Source organism: Amblyomma maculatum, chromosome 2 (genome assembly GCF_055883805.1).
Source record: "Amblyomma maculatum isolate TAMU_Amacu chromosome 2, ASM5588380v1, whole genome shotgun sequence".
Taxonomy (NCBI): domain Eukaryota; kingdom Metazoa; phylum Arthropoda; class Arachnida; order Ixodida; family Ixodidae; genus Amblyomma; species Amblyomma maculatum.
The window spans coordinates 66,673,820-66,694,514 of NC_139345.1; the positions used below are offsets into that span (position 1 = coordinate 66,673,820).

Sequence of the window (20,695 nt, forward strand, 5' to 3'; positions counted from 1 at the left end):
TGCTTTTAATCCATGCATGCACGCACGGAATTTTCTGTCACGTCATAAAGCTTCATTTCATGAGATCAGTGGAGTGTCATCGAACGTAGCTTACAGTGTGCGCCTAATTGCGAATCTGGATCTCCTGGGCGTCGGTTGAGGAACGTGTTGTTCGCTATGTAGTAAAGTCGAGTTAAACTATTGAAGAACCCTGGAGACGGCCTTGCATTCTGAAGTAGTTAATATAATATATATGCACCTGGGGTGTTCAGGGGCAGATGTTTTGAAATGTTCACAATCATCGAACGTGAACGCGAAATGAGCGCAGCTATAGAATTTCATTTAAGCATATCCTGCAAGCATATCGATTCTCGAGGTTTTCCCGATTAATTTAATAATGCCGCTGAAGAACTAAAACAAAAAAAAAAAAAAACAAATGGCAGTAATTTAGAACTTTTTTCAATGCTTTAGTGCATGTATGCTAATCAATGGAATGAATTCATCTTCTGCAGCAGAGGTGTCTTTTTCTTTGCTCACAGAAGCAAAACAGCCAAATTAAAAGGCCCAAGCAAAATCGGCAGCGTAGCAACACATTAATTCCGAAAACAAAATTACAACTATCCCTAAGTTGTAATTCCTAAGCTGCTCATCTATCTACTCAGAAAAGAAAACTCGCGGTGAAAAAAAAAAAATATAAGCGGTGGTTTACCTTGGCTAAGCATGGATATACATGCAGTGTTTACAGCCAGTGTTTAGGGAAGTATTGCTTTGTTCTACCACGCCTTGCCACGTTTAGCTAAGTACCGGTTCCTTGGGTTTTCGATAAGATTAAGGAGGCCTAATTAACGTCTTTAGTACCACTGTGTCACAGAAGGTGCAGCCAACAACCTTCAATGCGCCCATTGAAGGACTGGCAGCTTAACACGTGAAAAAAAAACTTGGTACCTAGATTGCGCAGTGGTCCAGCGCTAGCGCTTTACCTTTACTTTTTTTACCTCGGCCCGTGTCCGCAACTTACTGGAGGCAAGTGTTTTTTGGAGTGATTGCTCGAAGGTTTCAAAGCCACCCAGGCGAAATCCCGCTTAGAATGCGGGTTGTAATTCTTCCATTCAAAACAAGACCATTGTAAAGAATTATAAATTTACACCGGCATCACTTAGATATTTGGTTAATAAATAAGAATGCTGTGTAAAAGCAGAAGTTATAGTAAGAGCAGAAAGCATGCATCGGATCTTGAAGGAGTTCTCAAACACGGCCGATTAACCGCGCAGCGAGCAGACGACACGCTATGACACGCAGTGATCGGACGTGTAAGCGGGCGTCAGCGCCACCTGGATCTCTCTCTCCAGAGCATCGCGGAAGGGCATCAGAGCCGGCAGCGCGGTCCGCACACTTCCCTATTCTAGCCACTGTGCCCGAGCTCCGCCAACGAACCCCGCCGGAGATAAAGAGGGCGGCTTCACTGAGGCTCCATGGACCACATAAAAAGGAAGCACATCATCCAGCACAGTTTTCAGACCCGGCTGTGCCATGAGGCAAGTGAACTTCTGAGTTCATGCACAGGAAATATTCTTGCATTAACGCCTATTCATGTGTGACTGAAAACCTATGACAACGATTTACGTGAGCTCAATGAGAAGGTGCAGGCTTTTAAAGTCGACGTTTGTGCAGAAAACATTGCATCTGCATTAGAGTTTGAGGAAACTGCCACACGAGCAATGACGCCCCTTCGCCGCCCCATCGAGGCCCTTCAGGCGCCTACTCCTGTTGAAGGCAGCCGTCGTTTGATGGAGACAGAAGCTGAGCTCCCTGCAGCCCCTGCATCATCTACGAAAGCAGCTTTACCGAAAGAAGTTTCGACTGCTTCAGGAAACCAGAACATGACTGAGAACAAGGCCTTTGGAAAAGATTCACCGAAGTCGACAGATGCCAACAATACCTCATTTTCCATCGGAGCCCAACGCACAATGCCAGAATACTGCAGCGCACACTGGAAAAGCAATACTCATTCAGCAGACAATGTTTGAAAAGGTTGAAGGATCCACCTACCAGGACAGCTACATAGTAGCGTGGCGTAGAGTGCTGGATCCATCAGTGTGAAGGATTTCCAGGTGTTCCCAAAGATGTCGACTACTGATCCTATTATTGCTGCTTTCAACAGAACCCCTTTGAAGCTTCAAACTCTGTTCAGTGAATCAGCATTCGACCTAACTAGAGAGCATGCCATCGAGCTTAAGGAGACACAAGTGGAATGCTTCAACGACTTCACACCGATGAGCGACTTCCTTTTACTCAAATCAGCTTCCAAGGCATCATCAAAGGACGATTGACCAGAGTGACGAATTCCAGTGGTCTCAACGTGATACCACCAGTCACTGAGGAATGGCTGGCTTATTCTTCGACACATGTTAAGAAATTAACTTCATTGAGACATCGACTGAGACTACAGAAAGGGTCTATCAAGTAACACGTGTTCTGAAGTAGGCAGAGAGGTTCCTGAGGAGTTTCCCAACAAGAGTGTTTATGGGCCACCTACACAAGAAGATTTCAAAAAGAGTAGGTTCGTGTTCCCTTGCTAAGCAACATGCTCACGGTGCAATACTCCAATGAAATTGAGTCCCCCTTCTAAACAACATGCTCACGGTGCAATACTCCAATGGAATTGAGTCTGTCAGCATGCTGAAATACCCCAGAAGGTGGGAGTGGAAGCAGTTGAAAAGGCATTTATTGGATCATAGCAAGCTGAAATACACAGCAACAGGAAGGAATACTAGACGACATTGAAGAGTTCTATCCGGCAGCCTTTCATATAAAGATCCAACAGCAGGAAGCCGCAATACTGACTGCATCCGGAGCACAGGATGCTCTAAGGATTATAGAGAGAGATGACGCTCTGAAAGAGGCCAAGGTGAAGAACAAAGAGCTCGCCTCCGACATTACAAAACAGACACAAGAAGGGAGTATGGAACCCTGAGAGCACTTGTGCAGCGCGCACAGTTGCTGAGAAAAGAGAATGACTCGTCGAGAACATTGGAAAAGTGGCAGCCACTGTTTCACAAGCACAGAAAGAAAGAAAGAAAGCCCAGTGCGCAGAAAAAAGACACGCTGGAAATCCAGAGTGCTGTGTCAGAGTGTGAGTGTGGGTCTAGAACTTCGAGCTGCAGCTATGAACTTCCAGCGTCACGCTCACAAGTTTATTATGCAGATGAACAAAATCACAGCTGATTATGCTGACAGTGAAGTGGAACGAAGCCACAACAAGACCTTTGCAGAAATGGGATTTTTCGTTCCCAAGCTGAGCATGAAAATCCATGCCAGAGAGCAGGACTCCAACAAGCAGATGGCATCTAAGTCCTGCACCCTGTTTCTGTTGCAGCAGCGTTTCCACCTTGGTGTCATCGAGACCTAAAGGGAGGGTCGCTAAGAATACGGAGCAAGCCGGAACCTTAACACTTTCACTGCCTTTTTTTTTTTTGTCATGTTAGTTTCGTGACAATTTTATGTTAGTAACACAGTGCGATGCTCTGCAGAACATGTAAACACTTCTATTGAAAATAACCTTATAGATATTGTTCTAAATACAAAAAAATTACAAATAATTAACAAAATAATTATCTGCTAATTAGAATGTCCAAGTGTTTAGAAAACCTTTTTGGTGTGGTATTCTTCAAAATAAGGCACCACACAAAGCGGCACCTCGCAGCTAGCGCACAGATAGCGAGACTCCCTTTGTTGCTTTGGTCGATGCTGCGTGTCAACACCGACTCCGCACACTCGTGCTGTGTTCTGCTTCCCAATAGTGATTGGTACCAGAGACAAGTGGCGTGCTGTCAGCACTGTTGGGTCTTCAGCCTTAGACTGGCGTCCTCCCTTTGGCTTCGAGTTTCCCTCATTGTACTTCTCGATTAGCTGGCGAACTAGCTCAAGTCGAAATTCTGCCATGCTGCTTCTTTTGTCAGACGCTGTCATTTGAAGTATATTGCTGTTGAGGATGGTGATGTCCAAGAGGTGAAAGAAGTACTTTTTGTACCATTTCATGCTCTTCCTGTCACTGTACACCAGTCACGGTCGCAACCATGTCGACCTTGTCCACAGCACCCATGCACAAGTTGTACTTGGAGATGCACAGGGGAATATTTTGGCCCTCGCCCGTTTCTCTGTCCACCTTTGTGGACTTTACCATGCCCCCCTTGTGCTTTGTTGTCAGCATTTGCACTTCACATTTGTCCTTCCAGCGGAAGAAGAGAAGCTGATCAGTGCCCAACTTGCTGGTTTCCCCTTCCTCCAGTCTTTTCTCTTCGCGTGGGATACCCTTCCTGTTCTTCCGTACTGTACCGCAAGCACTGGTCTTTTTTTTGCATAAGGTAGATGAACAGGGCGGGACTGGTGTACCAGTTGTCAACCCAGAGGACGTGCCCCTTGCCCAAGTACTTGTCCAATAAAGTCAGAAAAACTGATGCTCCATATCCCATCCCAGTAGATCTCAGTTGAAGATCAGGTGTACAGCACAATGCCCAGCACCATGCCTGTCTTCACATCACAGAGAACAAATGACTTCAGGCCAAACCTGCTTCGTTTGGGCGGAATTTATTGCTTGAATGCCAATCGCCCTTTGAAAAGCAGCAGGCTTTCATCAATACAAACATCCTAGAAAGGCAACAGCGCCCCTTGAAAGTTTTCCCGCAGCGTCAGGAGAATTGAGCGCACCTTGTGCAGCCTGTCACCATGAATCTGACCTTCATTATTGGAGACATGAAGAAACCTCAAAATGAGAAGGAAGCGATTACGACATCAGCTTGGACCCATGGACCAATACTTAGTAATGCTATCTTTCCTTGCCTGCGCCATCATCCATGAGCATTAGAATGCTTGTTCAGCTTTAACAGTTTCCTTAGCTCCCAATAAGCACCAACATGTTCCTTTACTTCGCTGATGGCTTGTGAAGATAAACTTTTGACTAATCAATGCGGCACACGACGTAGCTATCAAAATAGACACGAGTTACGAACGCGTTACGAATTCGCATCTGTCAAAAAGAGACGGCCCCACCGCTGTGGTCAACGCTAATAGAAGCTGTGATAACTCACGTGGAGTCCCATCTTTCCACTGGCGTATACAGGATCCGGGCGCCAAAGTTAGCGCGGTGTGTACTTGGGGCTGGAAAATGTTCGTTTGCTCCACAATTGCTTCCGCAATGTCCAATTAATTTATTTATTTATTTATTTATTTATTTATTTATTTATTTATTAATACTGCAATCCCAGGAAGGGATTTTCACAGGGTGAGCATACAGAAAATAGGTAAGTACAAATATTAAGAAAAAAAAAGTACAAAGGCCACAAATTAATAATAAGCAACAAAACACAACAGTAAAAATGAAAGGCTCAATGACGTAACACAACAAAAAAAGTACACTAAGGTTTGGGGCATATAAATACACTACTATCAAGTCATCAGTGAACATGGTCAACAGGGAATTAATTAAATGAAGAAAGAGCACCAGAACGATCACAATATTAAATTCATTCAAAAATGGGAACCGGGAATGCATGACAGAGGACATTATTGTGCACTGAGGTTGCCGATGAATGATGTTACAGATAGCTGTAAGACTTCGTCGTTAGTAAGTTGATTCCACTTCGTTACTGTTCGCGGAAAAAAGGAATATTTAAAGCAGTTATTACGCTGGGTGAAAGGGGTGATTGTAAAATTGTGACGTTGTCTTGTAGAATAACCTGAAGGGAAAGATATTAGTCCATCAATGTTAATTTTAAAAATGTAAACCAACTTTTGAAAACTTCGAGCTCACTGGAAGACTCTGCGATGTTATTGCAGATTCCTGAATAAGATGGGTCGAAAGCATGCTCCTAAGGCTTGAGCTCTTTTTTCTTCCAGCAGAGATGTCGCTCGTCGGATTTGCTCTTATGCGGATTTTTCGGAGGCAGGGGCTGTTCATCACTTTCATCGCTCGACAAGGCGTTTAGGTGGGCTGCTTCCTCGTTGTCCCTATCACCGAAGTCCGAATTCATAAGCAGTTCTTGAATTTATTTGTCTGTCAAACCGCGGACGCACGCAGCACGCTGCCTCGCCATGGCTGCTCTGCCGAGACCAAAAGAAACGCATGAAATAAAATGCGCCCCATCTGTTGCTTAAAACTTACACTACATGTTCTATGAATTTATGTGGATACTCCATAGATGGTGGGACATGCTTGCATCGTTTTTTTCCACACGGGTATAATCGGGAGCAGCAAGGAGTAAGTTAAAAAGTCAAAACGAGTATACTCGGGAGAAGCAGGGATTGTGCATGTGTGGTCATGCGAGTTATCTCGGGAGTGACAGTGAAAGGGTTCAAAAGTGAGCCTCAAGCCAGAAGTCCAGCAGGAAGAGGATGAAACCATCAGTGCTCTGGTCCTCAAGACTGTCACTGTTCTAGAAAACGCGGAGCAGCTGAGTGAACCCTTTGCTCTCGAAGTAAAGTGGACTCCCTTTAATCAAAACTTGACGGGGACAAGAAAATCTGTTTCGTTTATTGGCAGTTTTGTTTAAGGGCCGTGGCCCTTAAAAGCTTGTTAAAAAGCGGTATTTCGTCCACGTTGAAGATCTCGCTCGGCTCGTAGTTTGCAAGGACGTCTTGAAGCTTCTGCTGCTGCCAGTCAGAGCAAGCATCATTATCTACCATGGCGCTTTCACCTGCTATTGTGCGGAAAACAAGGCCGTGGTGCTTCTTGAAACGGCTTAACCAGCCATCGCTGAATTTAAAGTCTTCAATTTTCATCTGTAGTGCAATGTCTCTCGCCTTCTCCTCCAAAATAGGCCCGGTCACTGGAAGATTAGAACTTCGAGCACGCTTGAACCACAGGAAAAGTGCCTTCTCAAAGTCCTCATGTTCGGACAGATGCATTCTTTTCCTATCGGGGACGAACGCACCGCTGTTGTATGCTTTTCCAATCTTGTGACGATCCTTCAGAATCCTTGAAAGCGTGCACTTTGGGATGCCATGCCTTTTCGCGATAGCAGTTTTCGACTCCTTGGCACACTTCACATCAAGAATTTTCATCTTGGCTTTCAAAGACAATGCATTATGGGGACGCTTTCTAGCAGCTTCTTCCATACTGCATGCCGGAAAGAAGTCACGAAACACAGCCACGGAACAGAGCAAAATGGCGCCCGCACAACAAAAAAACAAGGCGTGCAAGGTACTGCATTGGATTGGATTCTGGATATCGACATCGACAAAGACGACTCATGCACAATTTCGGTTTCGTTTATCCATGTTGCAAGCAAAATGGGGTATCGATTGTAGAGCGCGACTCTGCACTGATTTTATATGAAACCAATTACTTTTTTTTGAAATTGTTTCATTTAAAAGGAGTTTTCGTTTCAGCGGGTTTCATTTGGCGCGCGTCCACTGTATGATGTCACCTGGAAGCAGAGCAAAAGGTGTCACAGTCGATACAACGAGGGGTAGTGTCCTGGTCCCCATCCAACAAAAATGGAACCCCTGTACATCATTTAACACTGATGACGGCTCCATGGCTACAATTCTTCTTCTTCTTGTTCCCCAGCCTACACCTAAAGCCCCGCTTTAACCAAGCCGTATGAATGTGCCTTAGTGGCCTTGAGGGCTAACGGAATGCCAAGGTCCTGGCAGGCTGATTCTAACATAAGCGTCCCATGTGAAACGAGAGACCCAAGTTGGCAGCTCCTGCCAGCCCACATATAAAGCCCCTCTTTAACCAAGCCGTATGAAGTGCCTTATTGGGCTCTAGGAGTAATGTGAATGCCAGGGTTCTGGCAGGCTGATTCTGACTAACCGTCCCATGTGAAATGAGAGACCCAAGTTGGCAGCTCCTGCCAGCTTGGGGTCGTCTACGGGGGTCGTCTAAAGGTCAAAGGTCAATGGTGGTCACCGCCGTTCCACGGCTCTAACTGCGAGCAGTATTTTATTGCTTTTGCAATGAAAGCTCTATAATTCAAACGTGAGTCTGTTCCACTATGGATAATTCAAACTATGCGGCACCACGTCTGGCCAGCCTAGCGCCCAGCACATGGTCTCAGAAATGCCTCCACGATAGAAGAGCATAGTTACGCTACTGCACACATCCAAAACAGAGACTAAGGAAAAACCAGGTAAAATCATGGAAGAGTTGATAAAACCCAACTGTCATGACTGACTGTGCCGGATGGTAGGGGGTGGAGGCAGTGGCTTCTTGCTGTGTTCCGCACCACCTCCGAGACTTGCAATTCAATGCTGATAAATTCGACCTCCATTAATTCAGAAATAGGCATAATTATTTTTGTCGGCGTGGTCCCAGCTGACGCCCATGTAAGGCTGTGGTATCAGATGGATTCTACAGGTCTTGCACCGGTTAGGCTGCGCCTAGTTACAATTGCATGATCGTCAAGATAGCACTCCTCAAGCCTGACCTACATGTTGCGCAGTAGACCAGGCACCTCTTATGCATGCGCTATGGAAAGTATGACGAAACACAAACGGCCTCATCCAACACCCCCTTAATAGACAGACTACATACTTTCATTTTCACTTTTATGCGCCAGCCCGCGGCAATGGCGATCTTTGGCCACGTATCACCCTGCTAACCGATCGCACTTCGGACGGTTTTCTACACGCTCGCATCGTGGTTTTTCCCGCTGCTCCTAAAATATGCACTCATCAACTGCCATTCAGCTCGTCATGCAGAGAAGCCTAGCACTTCACGCAGGCTGCCTGTGAACACTGCCGTTATACCGCGTCACACTGTGATGGATGAGTGCCAGGGACGAATGAAGGCCGCTAGCACTCTGCCAATTTCGCCACCCCTCCCATCGCTAAAGCACGAAAAGATGTTTGTAATAATAGCACTAACAATAATATTAATAATAATAATAATAACTGGTTTACAAAAAGGCGCAGTGTCTGTGATACTACACCTGAACCGCGCCGAAGGAAGGAAGGTGGGAGTGAAAGTGGACAGAGAAAAAGGTGCCGTAGTGGAGGGTCACAGCGACAAAAGTAGGGGATAGGTTCATTATGCGAGTGGGTTCATTACTCAAGTAAATACGGTACATTTACTCTAATGAAAATGGATCTTGTCAGATTTTTAGAGACCATTCGATAATTCAAATATCGGACAATTTGAACTTTTTTTCCGGTCCCATGAAGTTCGAATTAACAAGCTTTTACTGTATGTTGAACAGTTCAACCAGCAGGTAGACAATTACACGAAACTGAAGCAGGTGCTGAATGAGCACTATCAACTGCCAATCTACAACTCTTATGACAGCACTTTGGACGCCATCCATCAGTCACAAGTCATCAATCACAAGAGGTGCCACAGGCTGTGGGAAAACTACCTAGGTGCCATAGTATATACTGTACTCATACACAAATCAAGGGATTGATGCCGAGTGCTGTATTACAGTCACTCAGCCCGCGACGAATCAGTGATGACTCCATTGCCAAGTGTATAGCAGAAAACTCTAAAGAACTTAGACAGAGTGTGCGCCACAGTGTGCGATTCAAATCTGTGCTGCTACTTCGCTACGGATCCACCTTGTCCTGCACAGTTGGTGTCCTATTGCGGAAGTTGAAGCCGGTCTTCGTGGAGTATCTCTTGTCAACATTGATGAGATTCACAAGCGAGATGTCAGTACCGACTTCATCATAGTCATCACAGACCATTGATATGACACTGTTCCAGGTTAGGGGCTCCAGTAACTGCACGAGGTACATCTCACCTTAGGGCGCTGAGCTTGTTGCAGACTTGCATATGTGTCTGCAAGTGCTACGAGATGGAAGAAGAAGAGGTTTGAACTGAGGGCGCATGGAAGACACTGAGCACCACTGTAGGCATAATGACAGCCGGGAGGATCGGGGTATTAAAACCAGTTAGAGGATTCCTGGCTCCTGCCCTACTTCTCGTATAACTGAGCCTCGATGGTGAAGTACCTGCTTGTTTTCACAACTACAGTCAAACCCGGTTATAACGAACTGCGTAATTCAACGCAATTTGTTCGCTATATAAAGTATTTCGCTATAACCAAACCCGTTTATAACGAACTTCAGTACCAAATTCGTTATACACGATGTCCAGACAGCGCAGCGAAAACGCACTAACTAAAGAAAAACCGTGCCGCTCACCATGAATCTACAAAAGAAATTTATTGCAGATAAATACTCACTTATTTGCAGTAGGCAGTGATCTTCGCTTGAACACTGCATTTAACTCCATCAGCGAGAATCGCACTCTCCACACGCGACATCATTTCCACAAACTCCAGTCCGCTTCCCTGTATTCCGGAGCAGTATCGGCGCAGCAGATCGGTAGCAGCGAGGGCTTCGTGCAACGTCGGGCGAGGGCGATCGTCCTCCGGCGGCGGCTCCTCGGTCTCCTCGTTCGCACCAGATGCCAGCATGTCGGCAACAATTTCCGAGTCCAACGGGCTCGCTGTCACGGCTGCGCTGTCGTCAACAGTGAGAAAATCCTCCAGGGCAACTTCTTCGGGCACAGCATCCGGAACATCAGCGAGTTCTTCCCACAGCGTGGCAACATCGCTGTCATCTTGCACAGTGCGTGCTTCACTAGCAGCTTCTGCATCCTCTCGACATAGTCCAGCATGGTGGAAGCAGTTGCGGATTGTGGATTGCGTCACGTCTTGCCAGGCACGGTTAATCATTTCTATTGCGGCCAGCAAATTAATCTTGAGCTCGTCGTTAACCCGCAATTTCACCAACAGCCGCTCAACAACGCGTTTCCTGTAGCCCAGCTTAAAAGCGCGGATGATCCCCTGATCGAGGGGCTGCAAAACCGCTGTTGCGTTCGGTGGCAGGAAACAAAGCTCGATGTTCTTGAGCGTGACGCCGCAGTGGTGCGCAGAACAGTTATCGAGGAGGAGGCAAATCTTTCGCCCGCTCGTTGCAAGTTCCTCGTCCCAGCCACGCAGCCACGCTTCGAACAACGTTCTGGTCATCCAGGCCTTAGAATTTGAGTTGTATGTGACTGGGAGTGAAGTGCATCCTCGCAGGCACATAGGAGGCTTGAACTTGCCTATGACAAGCGGCCGCAGCTTTGATGAACCGTCCATGTTTGTCGTGAGAAGAACGGTGACTCGGGCCTTATTCAATTTGCCGCCATGGCACTTCTCATTCTTTAGCGCCAAGGTTCTGCTCGGCAGCAGTTGCCAAAACAAGGCAGTCTCGTCGGTGTTAAAGATATTGCACGGTTCGTATCTCTCCGTGACAGCACGCCACACGTCTTGCACCCACTTTTCAGCACTCTCAGCGTCCACTGCTTGGCTTTCACCTGCAACCACCTTCCCGGTGATGGAGTAGCGGTCTTTAAATCGTTGGAGCCAACCACTGCCCGCTGTAAACCCCTCGACGTCCAGGACGAAGGCAAAATCTTTTGCCTTCTGTTGTAGCATGGGGCCAGAGACCGGCAGATTTCGCGCGCGAACGTCCAAGAACCATTGGTACAGCGCTTTCTCTACTTGGTCGAAAGCCGGCTTGCGGTGGCGAAAGCAGTCACCATTTGGTCATTCCTGTGCATTGCCTCTGATGGCCGACTGGTTTTTCAAAATGGTGCTTAACGTGCTCCGCGGAATCTTGAAATGCGCGGCAACGTCAGACTTTTTTTCACCGCGGCCAACGCGGCGAATTATCTCCAGCTTGTCGGAAAGCGGTAGGGCACGCCGCTGCTTCGTCGTCATCTTGCAGGATGTAGCGCCGGAATGCAAGCCAGCAGCAACGTAGGCACGTCCGGAATCGTGAGGATAGCAGCAGCACGACTTGCAAACGCGAACAAAGAAAGCTCCGAGGATGCGGGAAAGTTCGCCACTGACGCGTTCGTTGTTCGGAGGCTGCCTTCCCTTCGCCCAAACTTGAAACCAGTTCTGGCCGGTGTTGCTTCTTTCTCGAAGCGCAATAGGTCCGGAGCTGCTCGAACATCTTTGATCACATGGTAGGCAGCTGCCGAATAGGAGCGCTGCAAAGAGAGGCTGGCCGATGGCGCGGATTTTAAAGGCTACTCACGCTACTCCGGGCAACGGCCGCGCATGCGTACAGGAGGGTCCCTCGTGGAAGCTGCTGTAGAGAGCCCCTCCTGCGTTTTACGGAAGCGTGGCATCGGCGCAGAAGCAGCAGAAGCACCCTAGCGGGCGCGTGATGACGTATGCGCTGTGTGAGACCTTGGGGAACGGAGCCGTCGCCAATCCCCCTCCCATCTGACAACGGCATGCGCTAGAAGTATTGCGGCCCGGCAGCGTGGGCTGCCCAGAGAGAACTCGGAGCCGGCACAAAGGCCCGCCCGTTGGCGGGCGTTTGGCGACCGATCGCGCGCGCCGAGTTCGCTATATCCGATGTGTAGTTCGTTATAAAAAATACATTTTATATGCATAATGCTAGCGGAAATTCGAGTGTTCGATATAAAACATAATTCGCTCTATCCGAGTTCGTTATATTCGGGTTTGACTGTAAACCATTAGAACAACTCGTGTAGTTCTTTGTAGCCAGACAAATTCCCTAAAAGCTCACGACACTTTGCGGCATTTGCTGCTTTGCTGCTCTCACTTCTCTCATCACCAGTGATTCAAAAAGCTAGGAGACTGTGCCATTCATGTGCACAGTGCTTTTTTTCGCAATTAACTCCCTCCAATCAATTGTGGCTTATTTTAAATTTACTTGCAAACAAACATTTGTTGTGCTCTATGCTTTTCTAGTTTATGAAAATTTTATATGCATTAGGCACATCACGACATGCATTATACTTCTGCCATCAGTGTGCTGTAATCCTTTCAACTATGGTGGCCTTATAGAGTGTACACACATGCCATTGCCCTGCTGCGCTCCTTGTAGTTCATTAATTGAATAGCATCGGATCGCATTTTCGTAAGGAAGAACCATTAATTGGCCCATTAATGGTTTTTCCTGCTTTTAATGCTGTGCAGTAAAACCAGGTTCTGATAAATTTGATGGCAAAACATCAAAGCAGCCAGTCTGCAGCAGTTTTGGAGCAGGATGTAGAAGGGACGGTAGTTTGGAGCAGAACAGAGCAAATGAAGCAGCGTTTCCACCCCTTCACTTGTGCTGCCCCATATTTCTTGCTTCAAAGAATGACATGTAGTTGATGCAATGCTCATTAACCCTTTAACCGCCAACCTCGAGCTGTACTCGTCATGGCAGATCGTACCACAATCGCCAATGACGAGTTACACTCGATATTGCGGTGCTGCCATATTAGAGGAGCAGACAAAACTTTTGAACGAAGCAGTACCTCTCGACTTGCTGTCATATGCACGTGTTAGTCAGACTTGACCATTTACGGCTGGTAAAGCTTTTTTTGTAAAACTACGTTCAGTCTGGCCACGACCAGCGCACGAACGCATGTGCCGCTGCCACTTAAGTCCCGTCAACACAAAACCTAAACGCGATTCGATTCTTCTCTGCATGTCCATAGCCAACAAGAGCCTCCCAGTCGCCGTCTCCATCTCGCTTACCTCGCAGCCGCGCGTGCAACTGCGACCGACTCCCGAGCCTCAAATTACGTTTTTCTAGTGCTTCTCCAGCAAATAACTAGTGAATGCTTCAACATAAGGATACACGATTTAGTATTTAGTCTGTGAACCCTTAACTCCTGCAGTAATGCGGCGATTCACGGATTACGACTGCGCCCCCAGCATGTTTGTTTGCATAGCTTTCGCAATGTCTGGATGTATGCTGCTCGTTCGCACGGCATAAAATACAAGCTGAGCTAGCAATGCCAAAACTATCCACTTCTTTTCCCATTGGTTGCCCCTTTATTTCTTCACAAACTACAACTGCACTGCAAGAAGCGCCGTGGATGCTATGTCCCCTGCCTGCGTCGGGTATACACACAAGCAGCGTCGATAGCTGCCGGCTGCACTCGCTAGACAGGGTCACATATCGACGCTTCCTGCTCAATGCGCACTCGCTTTGTGATGTAAGCAATCGCCGATTTGGCGTCGCTACTGCCACAACTACACTCGATAGCCCCACGCGACTGCTAAAGCTATGAATGCGCGTTCCGTAATCACTAGAAATCTATATCCAAGCCGCGCGTACTCGCACTAGACCTACTCGTCACTACCGTGTACAGTGTAGCCACCTTCTTCCTCTCGTTCTACCCTGGACAAACAAACATATTTGTTCAAGGAAAAAAAATATAAGCGAGGTTGATTTACACCTCTACAGGACTATCTTTCTGCTTTTAAAATAAAATTTACTCATACTAGTATTAAGCTTTCCCTGGCTAAGACCTTCTCACTGAGCAGTTTATGCTTCAATTGCCAAGTTCTTTTGTATATTTAAGGCTAACAATACATTAGTATTGTGGCAAGATTCTTCTGTGCTTGTTGTGCTCCTTTGTTGTCCTTATGTCGTAGTGCACAATGCGCCTTGTACGTATCACGCTTGACAGACTTGCCCAACAACACACTCTCATAAAGATTCTTCATGTTGCGAGTCCTCTTTTCACCCTCTGTTCTATCTACGTTGTGCTATTTTTTGTCGACAATGAGGGGCAAGTGAGTTCAATATGTTCAAACATCAGTGCATTTTTGAAAACCCTGGACACAGAAAACGACACGAAACACTGCAGCGTTTTCTGTGTCCAAGTTTTTCAAAAGTGCAGCACTTTTCGAACATGTGAATCAACAACTAGCCCAATTTAAAACCCTTTTGATCTTCAGTTTAACATGCACACTTACCTTCACCTCGATCCCGAAAGGTGGTGGCTGACCCCGAGTTGGAAGCGCTACCTGCTTCTGGACGTGGAGATGCAACCTTGACAGCAATAGGGTGGTTGTTAAGCATGAAAGATCCTTGCAAGGCCTCTTCTGCTTCTGCCTCCGTCATAAAGGTGACAAAGCAGTGCCTGCAAATAATTGGAGAAGTAAACTCTTACCCAAAAGTGAAACATCATCCATATAGGCAATGGCAACAGCACATTACAGAAAAAAGGAAAACAAGATGTGTTGTTTGATATCTCTGCCATGAACATATACTTTGCTGCACAAAAATGTCAACAGCCAAACCCGCTTATGACAATACCGATAAGGGTAATATATTCGATATAACAAGGTAAAACCGCAGGCGCAAGAGCTCTACCATGTGTTATAACCGATTATAACAATTGAATCTTGTCCCCGAGAGCCAATATTAAAAAAAAAAAATCACTGCTGCAACCACAACAGCCAAATCAGGCTTGCAATGCAAAAGTGCACACAGAGCTGATGGGCCGATAAAGCCGACACAACAGATGCGAAAAGAGCATGTGGAGCATATGTGTGCAGCAAAATAGGACAGAATAGCAGGGCATGTGCCAGGGGCGCATTTGAATGCTCTTTTGCAATCATTCACAGTTAAGTAAACTTTGTATTGTATGATTAAACAGTGTGTTCTGCTGCTTTGGCTGTGTGATGGTGGTCATGCTCACACATTCCCGTACATCAACCTATCGATTGCCACCAGTATTTTTTTTTTTCTTCAAATAATCTACCACTTGGCTATGTGCAGCCCTTAGATTACCTTAAAAAAAAAAAAATATGTGAATATGTGAACAAAGCTACTAGGGGGGAGTGAACTCTGGAGGATTATGGATTTCTTCCTGGAGAAAAATGAAGTTAGTGTAAGCCACTTTCATGTCATTAAATGATATGAAGTTCGTCACCTTCTTTCCATTATTTTCCAGTATAAACCTGGTTATAACAATTATCGGTTATAGTAATAATATTTTCTTGCGACTTCGATATGGTTATAAGTGGGTTTGAGACAAAATGCACAGCTTATTACAATCGGGAACTGGTGACACGTGCAACTCTTACACAACTATGGCCAAAAATCGTGACGACAAAAAAGAATAAGACGAAGAATTATTATTCCAACAAACTCCTTCTAATCGCACGCGCGCATCGCTTGATGCAGAACACACTAGTTTGCAACGAACCCCACTATTACGGCAATTACGAATAAAATGGCACACTTGATTAACTTACGCCTTTTTTTCTCCTGTGAATCTCATGTTAACATGCTCCACGGTGAATTTTTCGAAAACCCGGCGAATGTCATCCTGCATGAAAGCGCACAGTTAAACGACTGACAACTTCCAGTAAGGTATTCACAAAAATCAACCAATAATGCAATCCAGTGTACCTCTGTGGCTTCAGCGCCGATGTTCCCGATGAAAACTTTCCGCTTTCCAGCGTGATCTGGCTTTGTGCTTCTCTGCTGCCTCTGGTCTGCAGGAGAAAACAAAGCAGCGCGAACAAAACTTCGCTTCGTTGAGGATTGACAGAGTTGTACGCAACAACAAAACATGTCACTCACCGCCCCATCCACCACGGTTACCTCCACTTCCTCCGCTCGAATTGTGCATCTTCGATGTAATGTTAACAGCCTCTCTTATGCTATAAAGTCACAAATGAGGCTTTGGTAGTAGGTCGAACGAGCTGACAAGAGACCCAAACACAAAGGATAACAGGGACGCTTCGCGAACGTGAGAAGCAGCAGCACACCACCGGTTTTACTTTACACTACGCCTAAATGCGCCGGACCATTTTATGCACCTTTAAATTGCGGACAAACTCCGTGAATATGCAAAAATGTGTTCGTCGATGCTGTCAAAACTCACATCCACAGCGTCCATGCGCGACCATGTGCGAGGGACAAAAAAAAAAAAAAAAAAAAGAGAGAGAGAGGGGCACTCAGCGTTAGCAGACGTATCTTTGCTCACTTCAATATTTGACGGCGTGTAGCGCGGCGTTGTGCACAGCACATCACAATAAAGAAGCAAGCGATTGCAATAGAAAAGAAGCAGCTGATTAAAATTACAAGTGCTTCATTTAAAAAAAGGAAGAGTGGAGCCGTAACATACTAAGATCAGCTGGCGCATTATTGGATCATGAGTCATATCAATTTTGCGAAGCTACTAAACCAAGTTTTCTTGTGTACTTTTCCTGTAATAATGCACACACAATTACTGAATATGATTCAATCCGTGTATTGTGCGAAAAAGCAGTAATAAATTTATACTTGATTTCGTTTCTCCTATTTAGTTTCGGTTTTGTTTTCAACTGCAAAAACATGACTGTGACGTCATAGAAGTGTTGAGGCGGCTGAAGTCATATTAGCACAGTAAGGAGTAGAAAACCTGCGGTATTTATCTCTGCTTTGCTAATTTTAACTCGCACAAATGCTTTAATATGCCTACCCAAATGCTAAAATCATAAAAAAAAGAATAAGCAACGATTATAATTTAGCTTTTTTTCATCACCGCTTCATCTACATCATCTACATCATGTAGACGTTGTAAATGTCGCAGCCGTCTCCCAGTAGCTTAAACCGAAACTACATAAAAAAAATTCTGTTATAAGTTATCTAGACAGTGTAGGTAAATTCAGGGTGGATAATCATACACATCACAGTCGTGCGTCTATTACAAAGAAAGCACATGCCTGTCAAAAATTTCGATGTCTCTCTCTACTCCTTTAAAAGAGCACAGGCACGAAATTTAGATGCAATTTGTTGTAGCGAGAGCTATACTAGGCTATAACTAGGCTAGCAGCTGCGCATTTCACGATTCTCAGCCGTAGCCACATCTGCGCATGCACTGTTACCATGACAACCTGTTGCACCGAGCCGCGCTAACTAACGCCGATCATGGAGGGAAAAAAAACTAAGGAGGGAGCGCGTGGCCCTTGAAGCCTAGTCATAAAAAAAAAAAATAAAATGGAGTGAATCAGTCCCCAAGTGATTAGACCACGTGATAGTGTGAAGTATCTACTACAGCTGAGTGCGCGCGCATGCGCAAATCGGCGCAGCGCGGAGTCTGTCGCGCGCGCGCAGCACTGGGGTACTGGGGAATCTGCGTGGTACATGCATGCTCGCCACTACTCGGCACTGAAGACCTCCATGACTGCAGACAGCCGCGCACTAAAACATACCGACATTAAAACATTAGAGACTGACTCGGAGAGCAAAAAAAAAAAAAAAAAAAAAAAGAAAACAACGGGGGAAGAAACGGCTTTCTCGGCACTTGGCTCAACGTTACTAGAACTTGTCTTGCAAAGTTGGCTGCGTGACGTCACGCTCGCGCCGGTCTCGCGGCACCCACGCGCGACGTCCCGATCTGCATCGTGACGATCACGCTGCCTACCGCGCACCTGAGAATATAAGCCGCGACGCGCGTACTCACTAGATAGGCTAAGGTATATGGACAGACGCACGGTGGTGATAACATTTTAATCTCCAACAGATACAGGATAGGTGTCAACATATCCGTCTAGACGGCGATCTGGAGTCCTTGGACCGGGCGGCGTGTTCGGCCATCGGGCTAGACCTAGCTGAGTTTCAGGATGTGAACACGACAGTAGAGTCTCCCAAAATTCTGATTTTATCGCTTGGTTTATACTTTCGATTTCTGGACACGTCCATATCATATGTACCAGATCCACCCTATCCTTACATAGTTCGCATCTATGGATGAAAAGGCGGATGACGGGCGCAAGTACTGTGAGAACGGCGTCAGCAGAGGCTACGCGAAGCATTGACGGAACGCATGGCGCGAGGCCGCCCTACAACGTACGAATAAAGCAAGGAAGGAGTGAGCGTCGGGGACGCCTGAAGACAGGAAAGAACGTCTCGATAAGCGGCGGCGCCAAGTCTCGAATCGGCAAAGACGCCCGCTGCCGAACTACAAGAAGAGCCCCGTCCAACGGTACAGTAAAAACAAGTCGAGGCTCAGGCGAGGTACGAAGGTGAAATTCTACTGCAACTCGTCATCGGATACTCACGTTCAGATTACCCAATGGGAAACCGCTATTGATATGGTGTACGAAAGAGACCATCATGTCTAGACACTGTATCCAAAATTGAAATGGTGGCAAGCTACTTTACAGACTACCGATCGGTCTTCGCGACTCTAAAGTAACGCCCCAGACATAGTCGTCCTAGGGACATCCCAGGGATTCCGACTATGGGAGATTGGGATGTTCTAGGGAAGTCCGGAGAAACCCCCACAAAAAACCCCAAAACATCCCAAATTAAACAAGAAGTTACTTCCTCAGGACATCCCAAACAATAAAGCCATGGGACATATTTGGGGTATTTTGTGAGCTTATTGGGACATTGTTTAGGAGGGTTTCTCCTAGGCTTGTTATTTCAGGCCTTGTAAGAAGTATGCAATTATATGTTGTCTTCCAAAAATGCTTCGTTTCCAGTTCTCAAAATAACTGAGCTCATGTTGGTTTTATCAGCGGACTCAAGATGCCATCTTTAATTTGTATTGGGACAATTAGGACAGGGCTGGTGTGGGAAGAATATTGAAGCATAGTTGAATTTCAACGAAAGAGTGCTGGAGCCGTGCTAGAGCACTAGCAGAGAGAAACCGTGCTAGAGCTGACATTTCTGGTAATAATTATTTTGTGTTGAATTCAGTGAGTTGAAATAGGGGCTGATTCAACACATGCATAAAGTTGGCAAGAAATTCTTACATAGTCAATGAACACCCATGTGCAGAGGAAATATTCGGGGGCGTTAAACACTGCATGCTGCAGCCTGTAGCTTTAACATTATTCAGTGTTATCTGCACATGCCTAGTACTGGGTGTCTTTTAGACACACAGACAATGATACATGCTATATATAACACACAAGGGTAGAAACTTTTGTTTATTTATGGCCGGTTCTTGGCAAATTACACATACTCTAATCTTGCGCACACATTTACATATTGCAAACCAAACAGAAGTCATCATCTTGAGATTAGCACTTTTCTCAAGCACTTAGATATATACTCCTTCACAAGGGTGTCCCTGGTATGTGCAAGCACTAGACTGCATATGAGCAGAGCTATATCAAATAATCTCTTGGATATTATTTCCTTTGTTTGACAACAGTTAACCAGGGTAACAAACTGGATTCCAAGGGAAGGAAAGCGTAGCAGGGGGCGGCAGAAAGTTAGGTGGGCGGATGAGATTAAGAAGTTCGCAGGTGTCAAGTGGATGCAGCTAGCACAGAACCGGGTTAAGTGGAGAGATATGGGAGAGGCCTTCGCCCTGCAGTGGGTATAATCAGGCTGATGATGATGATGATGATGATGAACCAGGGTAACATGCAACATTCAGTTAATTGAACTCCTTCATTGCTTAGTCGACAATAAAAATAAAACGATTAGTTACAGCTATTTTCTGATTCTCAGAGAAGTTGGGCGCCACGTGCTAGCTGGACGCCATGAAGTTGGACGACGATAGTTGGGCGCCACGTTTAACTGCTGCGAACATGTGATTTCCATTGAATCTTACCTCTTATTTCGACCAAGGCTTTCCCTCCCTGTAAACTAGGAGAGGGAGGTGGTGAAGGGGGGCTGTTCCTGGCCCTACGGGGCTGGGACTGATAGGTCAACGCCGCTTGCGGCGGGGGTTACCTGCTACTGAATTTTGATATGTCGTAGGCCGTCATTGCGCCCGCCATCGCTTAGGTGGTGGACGACGGCTGTTGCGGCGCGCGTCTTTCTCTCCCTCTTTTTCTTTCTTCTCTACTTTCTTTCTTCTGGTTGGTTTGGTTTGGTGTCCGCACGAGGCAGCGGAGGTGGCCCAGCTACAAAGCCAGTAGCAGGCCCGTGCATTTTCTTTTCCTTCTTCCTACAGCCACAACAGCAACATACCTCTCATTTCATGGTAGGCTGCATTTAATGCAGCATA

The 20,695-nt window shown here is 46.2% G+C and overlaps 1 protein-coding gene across 1 annotated transcript in view; it reads right to left on the reverse strand.

Moving 5' to 3' along the window:
• LOC146198871 (uncharacterized) overlaps window positions 1-16,654 on the reverse strand; it is a 56,264-nt gene extending 39,610 nt beyond the window's left edge. Inside the window, exons 1-4 of the mRNA XM_084594338.1 lie at window positions 16,324-16,654; window positions 16,150-16,235; window positions 15,993-16,066; window positions 14,706-14,872 (exon numbers count right to left, since the gene is read on the reverse strand). Coding sequence (XP_084450464.1) covers window positions 14,706-14,872; window positions 15,993-16,066; window positions 16,150-16,235; window positions 16,324-16,372 — 376 coding nt within the window. The 5' untranslated portion in view covers window positions 16,373-16,654. The remainder of the gene's footprint in view (window positions 1-14,705; window positions 14,873-15,992; window positions 16,067-16,149; window positions 16,236-16,323) is intronic.
• Window positions 16,655-20,695: the final 4,041 nt, after the last annotated feature.